At 38.8% G+C, this 8,638-nt stretch overlaps 1 protein-coding gene across 1 annotated transcript; it reads right to left on the bottom strand.

Annotated features, from left to right (window-relative positions):
* Positions 1 to 7,471, bottom strand: hdc (histidine decarboxylase). Its single transcript, XM_084723827.1, has 12 exons — positions 7,444 to 7,471; positions 7,193 to 7,365; positions 6,995 to 7,108; positions 5,436 to 5,558; positions 5,191 to 5,328; positions 4,963 to 5,106; positions 3,350 to 3,416; positions 3,073 to 3,235; positions 2,838 to 2,928; positions 2,648 to 2,746; positions 1,418 to 1,519; positions 1 to 1,152 (listed from the first exon to the last, which is right to left on the bottom strand). The coding sequence occupies exons 1-12, from the start codon at positions 7,469 to 7,471 to the stop codon at positions 409 to 411; spliced, it is 1,986 nt and encodes a 661-aa protein (XP_084579953.1). The 3' UTR covers positions 1 to 408.
* Between the last annotated feature and the right edge of the window lie 1,167 nt (positions 7,472 to 8,638).

The raw sequence follows: 8,638 nt of genomic DNA, 5'->3' as shown, positions 1-8,638 counted from the left end.
TTTATAATAATGTTGTGAAATGATTATACTGAAATATATCATATACACAGTAAACTGCACAGCTTAATAAAGAACACAAAATCAGTAAAGTAACTTACTACATATAACCTAAAAATGTAATGTGTACAGTAACCATGGTTACACTTGTAGCACAAAACAGCAACAACGATTTGTTACATTTAGAAAGTGACCATCTAATGAAAATAAAATGTTTTAAAAGTTATTGTAAGAACTTTAATGGCATTTTTAAGTACTTGTATCAGTACTCGGTACCCAAATATAAGTACTTGGACTTGTACTCAATCTGAAAAAAGTGGTATCGGTGCATCCCTAGCTGGTACCATAGTTGATTATCAATAGCTGAATTTCTGTATGCGTATGAACTACTGCACACTGCTTTCAGGATTGTTATAGGCGCTCGGGTGCAGTGGCAGTTTCAAGTGGAGTAGGAGCGGGCGCTGTGTTGGCTACTGGAGAGGAAGACATACAGTTTGTCCCTCTGCAGGTGGAGGTCAAGTGTTTTTGTGCCGTTTGTGAAACCCTCAGAGGGCAGCACACCTCATGCCGCCCACACGGCACCCACGGGCTGCAGAAGCTTGGCACGCTGTAGAACTTTGTCAGCTTTTTCAGGACCTGTTTACCCAGGAGCTTTGAAGGCACCTCTGTATTCTCAATCATGGGATCGGCATCTTTAAGATCGGGGCTTGGTTCATAGTTGTAGCCAGACACGGGCCCAAAGTAAGTGGAAGGCAGAGGCTCGCTGTTGCAGCTAAGAGAACGCATTGGCCCACAGGGTGGATTCCAAGACTTGTCAATCCACAGCTCCACAGACTTATCCAGCTCGGCGGCAGCGTCCTCTTTCTCCTTGGACCTGGTGTCAGAGTTGGGGTCTTGGTTTCCTTCAGCTCTTATAACCTCATCTTTTCTGGATTTTGGTTCGCCTGCATTTTTCACTGCCCGTGTCTCAGCCAGAAGAGTGGAAGCCGTTTTGGAGATGATGCTCCAGTCCCTAAGGATGTCATCTGCGGTAGTGAACTGTGAGGTCACCGTAAATCGGATGATGCGTTTGTTGTGAATTTCTGCAGGGATGAGGTACATGGTGGCCGACTGGGTCAATCTCCTCAACAGCTCCTGGGTCAAAGCATTTCCTGCCTTGAATAAGAAAATGTCATAAAGTATTCATAAATGTTGCAGGGCTGAAAAACTCAAGTCTTACAAACAAAACAAAAGTGTCTTCAGGGACATTAATTCAAGGTTTCAGGTCTGTTTAATGATCACAATGACATTCGGTAGCTCACCCTGAAATGAGGTGTCACTGGAAAGATTATATTTCTCACCACTGATAAGCCACTTTGCTTAAAAGTCGATTTAACATTAACAGTTTACTGAATAGACAGTGCAAACTTGTGTTACATACTTTCAGACAGAAGACCACTAGGCCAAGGTGCCTCTCAGCAGGAACCTCAAAATTTGGATCACTCCTTACGTGAGACTCTAAGAGCTTTGCCATCTCAATCCCCTGAAAAAAGACAGACAGAACATATACGGAGATTGTGAAACTTTAAAGCAAATAAAATTCTGTGGGTTGAACTTCATACAGTATGCGTATGCAAGGTTCCTCATTTCCAAGCAGCCAAGCTACTAGTACCCTGTTGCAGAGGTTCCCAAACTTTTTCATGTCAAACACTCCCAAAATAGATGCACAATGGACCATAGACCCTTTGTCTTAAGGAATCCCATAATAAAGTCTTAATCAGTCCTTGATAGAACTATGATCACAGTAAATTACAAATTACTATATAAAGGGGCCAACCCTATTTTTTCTCTCGTTGTTCTAACTTACAAAGAATGTTATAAAAGTGTGAGAAACATTCTGTTCCTACTTTTGGTGGGGACCCACTTCAACACACTCAAGGACCCCTGCTGGTTTCTGCACCCCAGTTTGAAAACCACTGCCCTGTGGTATTTCTTATGATTCTTCTTCTATTTTCTGGGTCCTTAGCGTGTCTGTGTCTCAGAAACCACAACAGCTCCCAAACTTGGCAAATCTATAGTGCATGGTCTAAAGCAAATGATGCAAGTGCCTTTAGGGACTGTCCAACTTCACTTTGCTAAAGGGCGCATAATCTGGGTGCAAAGTAAGGCACAAGATGCAGAGTTGTATTCAGTCTCTTAATTAATCAGAGGTGTGTTCTGGGCATAACATGAATTAAAACAAAAAGTTTGTCAGGGCACCCCTGTGGCTCAGTTGATAGAGTGTGTGCCCCATGTACTGAGGCTATCAGTCCTCTGCAGCGGGTGCTGGGTCGACTCCCACCTGTGGCCCTTTCAGAGTAACACATTGTCTAGACTGCAAAAATCACATCATCATCACGCTCGCCTGATAAGAGCGTTCATGCCACACTGAAGCGTCTGCTTAGACAGGCTCCGTGTTGTCATTTCAAATTTCCTTCGATATGTGTGAATATTCCTGATCTATTTTCCATTAACACAATGCATCAGCACTGCAGTGTGTGTGTGTGTGTGTGTGTGTATGGTAGGTGTGGATGACAAAAAGAGGTAAAGACAAAAGGGAGTTGTTCTTGGAGCTGGTCAGTGGTGGCTATAGATAATATTTCTCCTAAAACATGAACTGAATGCCACTTACATGTCGGATATGAGCCTGGAGGTTTTTCAGTCCAAAGGAGCGCATAACAAACCAGAGTTTGATAGAACGGAAACGTCGGCTGAGGGGAATCTGCCAGTGCTGAACAACAGAGGAAAGCAGCATCATTGCATGAGATGACTCACTGAGATGACAGAATCTTTAATTTGGTGATGACATGACAGTGTCATACCATGTAGTCAGTGGCTGACTGCGAGTTGTCATGTCTGAGGTAAACAGGATTGACAGTGAACGTCTGTTGGAGCTTATATTTGTCCTTCACCCTGAGAAAACAAAAATAAAACACATAAACCAACATTCTTTATTAATTTTGGCTCTAATGTTTTTCTTTAATGTCAAACCTATTTTCGTAGGTTTGTTTTTTTATTCTATAGATGTGAGATAAGATGTTTGATGTTCTTACTCACCAGAAAGCAGTGCAGTCAAAATGCACCATCATCCACTTGGCAGGGTTGAAGACAAAGGACTGAGCAAATTCGATGCCCTTCAGAGACCAGCGGAGCTCAGGACAGACGTAGGCTGAGCCGGCATACGCAGCGTCAACATGGAGCCACAGTCCCTCCTCTGCACCTGTAAAAATAATCTTTTAATACAAAGACTCCAATTCTCTATTGTATCTCAGTGTACTGATTTCACATGAAAGGTTAAAACATAGATTATTGAGACGTAAATCTGAAGACGTACAGACTGGTCCCAGTTCAGATAGATTGTCGAAGGCACACACTCCTGTAGTTCCCAAAGTGGCACAGAGCTGAACAGGAGATTAAAAAAAAAACATGAATAAAATGTTACATTTAATGTCAATATGTTGTTGTATAATTTAATCATGTAAAAGATACACACCATTGTTTATTTGATGTTTTAGCCCTGTGAATTGTACTTAATTCATTTTTAATATTACCATTTTATGTACCATATTTTCCATACAGGCCTTTTTTTTTTTAATTATTTAGCATTTTGAACTTCTTGGCAGCATTGTTTCTATTTCATTTTAAGATACTGTGAAGGTTAATATTTAGCTATTTGCAGTGGTGGAAGAAGAACCACTGGTTTAACCTGTGAAAATGTGTTGTATTTCACAAGCTTATATGTTTGTTTGTTTGTTTTGTAGAAAATCTTATTTTATTAGGTAATTAGTAATTACATCTCTCAGGTAAATGCGGTAAAAGTACAATACTTCCCTTTGAAATCTAATGGAGTAGAAGCAAAACAACATGAAATGGAAACACTGAAAGTGGAAATATTGGCTATTAGTCTGACAGTAGAGAACAGTGGAAAACTCCCTCATGGTCTCCAGGGGTTTTGAAGGTCAGTTGCTGGAAATCATTCCAGATGTTAGGTTGTTGGGAAAACAATAAACAAGCAGGACATGAATTTCATTACGTCTTCACTGTAAAAGAAAAACCTACAGGAATTTGGTGGAATCAACTAATCTTTTCTCATTGACATAAATGTATAAGTTTTATTTGTTCAAGTTAATCAAACTTAAAATTTCTAGTATTTATTTTCATAACTTCAGAACTTATGAAAATTTTTTCTTATAACTTGAAGTCCTTTGACTTGAATGAGGCCCGTCTTTTTTTTTTATAGTTTTGAAGAAAGAAAACATTTATGATGAAAACTTTACTACACTTTAAGATATGTCAAGGTTGTTTGTTTTCACAATAACACCAACACTTAGAATTCATTAAATTCACTGCAAATTTGGCGTATTGTCTTTGTGCCAATGCTCGAACAAAGATGCTCAAACGGGAGCGGCTGCAGTTTACAGGTTCTTTGTGTGAAATTAAGGTTTGACTCTTCAAACTGAAAATGAAAAAGGAAATAAAATTTTCAATATTGTCAGTGTGACTGAAGGGTCGTTGGTTCAACTTAATATCTTCAGCTTATTGAACATGTTTTCTCAAATACAGCTGAATTAATAACATGTTATTTTGACTAGAAAAGATTGCTTGTTATGAATCATTACAAAATTACTTCAGCTTGTCTTTTCAGATTTTATTTCACCTGGAGTTGAGAAAGCAAGACAATTATATTTTGTATTATGATATATATATATAAAAAAAAGATCCACCTGAATTGGTTACAGCAGATTAAGGGAAAGGGATGTAATTTCAAGATGTTATAATACACATAAATAGACACCACTAGCCATCAGTAAAGCAGAAATCTGGTTACTCATTTAAAACATAACATTACTTCAATTACTACTGAAATATGATCTTTTACAGTGCAGGTATGATTCTTAAATCCTTCACATAAACAGCACCATGATACCTTCAGTGTCAAATACCTACCATGACGGGGACCAGTCCCCTGCACCGGTCCTCTTCTATGGCCTGTTTCAAAGTGTCTCCTCTCAGGGACAACCGCTCATCAGTGGGCAGAAACCTGATCCTCACCAGAGAGATCAGACCTGCCTTCTCAACCGAGGAATGAGCCTATAAACGCAATCATACACCAGATCAGTTTGTCTGTGTTTCATCTGATTGATGGGAAGACATTGGACAAGAAACGATACTGACCTGATCTGAAGCGTAGGCCACCAGTCTTGAATTCAGCACTGAGTCGTCCACGTCCTGGTCGAGCTCAGCCTGCAGCTGCAGTATTTTGTCTTTCCTGGCTGCCAGCAGAGCAACTAGTGTGCTCTCACTGACGGTGGTCTAACAGGGGAGTCGGGTAGGAGATGCAACAGTTATAAACTCACAGTTACCCCAGAGATGAAGGTTTCTGAGTTTAAAAAAAAAAAATAGATCAAGGAGTCGCAAACCTGCAGCACGCCTCCGCCTCTGCTGTCAGGATGGTGATGCAGGAAGAAGGAGGGGAGCCCCAGTGCTTTACACAACCAGTCCAGCACATTCATTTCCAGCTCTGTGCAAGCTGGACTGGAGGCCTGATCAAAACCAGCACAGACGATTTTATTTATTTGGATGGTGTGACCTCATTGTTGTGATGTTTGTGCTGCTTTTAGGTGAGGTGAAGTCAGGTAATTTGGGACACTTGATTACTATGAAACCACCTAAATTTCTGAAGATTACTGGAGTTTTACTTGTAGATGTTGTTATGGGTCTTTACTTAGGAAAACATGTTGGCTACATGCTTACTTCAGACACATCAAGAGCCCCTACACCACTCTGATAACTGATGTTTTAAAAAGGACACCAAACAATTCATCTTAACTGAAGAATAATTATATCTGTATTGTATTGTATATTTGTTTTTAAAGGGTTAAATACTCTCAGCAGTTGTCTTGTTCTTCTATTTATTTATCACGCTCTTCATTCTCTCCTCCCACCACTAATTATACTTTCCCCCAACTTTTCTGGAAGCCTAGAAACATGGTGCTTTCACTTTAGAAAAAGATCAGATTTTTAGCTTAATTTTCCTGCCCTGTTGGGTACTAACACAACTCTTTCACATAAGTCTACTATAAAAATATAAAAGTTAATCAAATGCAACATCCTGCATCTACTTTTGGTGTTGTAACTTTTTTTGTTTTAGCTGCAGTGTTCTTATTTCCATAAAGAGAAAATCAACACAAGATGGCAAACATGGTGAATTTTTCAGTGACTCTGTTCTAAAATTCAGTTTCATATTACATTGAAAGTCCAGTATTCTGCAAGATTTGCCCTACATTGCCTGTCAAGTGTTCTCACATTCATTGCTCAAATTCATCCGGACAATGAGGCATATTCCACATGGTACAGCTGTGTCTGGCTTGTCCTGGATTAAAATGCCTTCAGATTAAATTTTCCATTAAAATATACACATAATATAATGCAGTTACACAGACAGAGCTGTTCAGTTCTGCTGGCAAGATGATGCATGCCAACCTTTGTTCACAACACACCATACAGCTAAGTAGTTTTAACAGTTTGACACTTTAAATGAACATTTTATGACAACACTTCTATCAACACTATCGGACCCTTAATAGTGTCCTCATTTTTGCTCCAACTTTTCTGGGAGCCTTGAAACATGGTTTCCTCCTTTTTAGTAAAATATCAAATTTAAGCTTATTTTTTGTGCCTCTGGGTGTTATATAATATATAATATTATAACACAAAATTAAAAAGACTCTCAGTCTCTCAGTGCCCTGAATTTGCATGCTCTGGGACCATTTTTTTTTTTTTTATATATATCTTTGCCATCTCCATCCTTGTTATCTCAGATCAATCAAAATGATTGTTTCATGTGGAACAAAGGACATTTGTTGCAACAATGCAAGGACATATTTGTTGATTGGCTACTAATATTGAAAGAGTCCCATTTTACCTGGTGCCCTAAATTACCAGACACCCAAATGTGGAGAAAAAAATATGAGTTTACCCAGGTGAATCCAACACAGTTGATGGCATCAGCCAGCATGTCCCCGAGCATAGAGGGCCATGAGGTCAGGCTGGGGTAGTAGGCATGCATGTGGGGGCTCTGCCAGTGAACCACCTGGAGAAAAAGATGAGAAAACTCTTGCTTCCTTGCCATTGTTTCAGATGACTGACATGCTGATGGGTGACATTAGGAACTTACTCCTGGCATGATGACTTTCTCGATGTCGTTGAAGATACTCTCCCAATCCTCCGGCTCTGTAGGCGCAGTGTCAGGGAGAAGCTCCTTCATGTAACCTGGCTTCACATCTGGAATCACCTTCCTCTCCCTGATGGAGCTCAGGTACTGAGTGATGTAGTCCACAAGCTCTTTACCTAATCAGAGAAACAGACGCTGTGATAGCTGGACACAGACAGAACAAGTCAATATTGTAAAATGGAACCTCTTATTACCTCTGCGATTGTATTCCTCAGCCTGCATTTTTACTTTAGATGAGAGCTCTGTGAGATGATCTGTTATGTGTGACAGGTGGCTTCAGTGAAGCTTTGTGTATTCAGTGGCAGAGATGACAGCACTATATAGACCTGTCTGTGAAGGACACACCCTGAAATGATGACGCACTGAAAGCTCCAAACGATAGACTTTCACAGGTTTTTCTTTCCATCGGTCACTCATTGACTCCATATTTGTATTTATTTACCCTCTTATAATGATCTATTCACAGCTCAGTGATGATTAGCATTTTAAGAGTTAAAATAATGCAGTTTTCTTTGTGCATCAGTTTCTCTGCACCTGGAACAAAGATTTTCTACATAAAGATAAGACATCACACTTTAATTTATATGTCCATTTATTTTACTTATAAATGATGCCCTCCTGTGTATCTGAAATATATTTTTCATATGAAATGTCGCCCTGCATTTATTGCACCTGCAATAACACCAACATGTGCAATAGGGAAGCATGCAATCCACTAAGCACTTTAAGATCATATGAAATCAGGCAGTATGCAATAACATCAGCACTTAGCACTTTCATTGGCACCTGTAGCACTTTAACACCCTGCACTTTAATATTTTACTAACTTTTATCACTGTGGAAGGAGTCTGGTCTGTAATCAATAATTTCATTGTCTTTTATTTCATTACCTTGTGTGTTTTCTTTGATCAATTTCTTTTTTTTCCTTGTCCTTCATATGAATATTTCTCTTATTGTTACCTTTTTTTTTTTCTGTGAATGCCAACCTGCCAATGGGACTAGAGACGGACATTAGCCTTGGCTACAATCTCAAACATATTTACATATGTATGGCCCATTTTTTAAAAAATAAAATACAATTTTAAAAAAATCCTGGATTTCATTCATTTTAAAGGGCTAAATGCTTCACACAATATTTTAAACTGCACATGCTCCTTCCCTGCAACTGCAACTGCAGAGGTGCTCTATTGCGAATGTCTATTTTATTTTTCACTTTTACTTTTTTTTACTTTTTACTTCTTTTTTTTTTTTACATTTGATGTATTCTCTATGTATAATACATAAATTGTATGTAAACATTACAACATTTTAAAGAATTGGTGTCTTTTTAAAGACTTATTGAATTAAGTTCATATCCATAATTTAAAATATTGTGTGAAACCTTTAGAG

The sequence above is a fragment of the Lutjanus erythropterus genome, chromosome 1 (assembly GCF_056507025.1).
Source record: "Lutjanus erythropterus isolate fLutEry1 chromosome 1, fLutEry1.hap2, whole genome shotgun sequence".
Lineage (NCBI taxonomy): Eukaryota > Metazoa > Chordata > Actinopteri > Lutjaniformes > Lutjanidae > Lutjanus > Lutjanus erythropterus.
The sequence above is the reverse complement of the archived record's forward strand: the minus strand, read 5'-3'. Positions and strand labels throughout refer to the sequence as shown.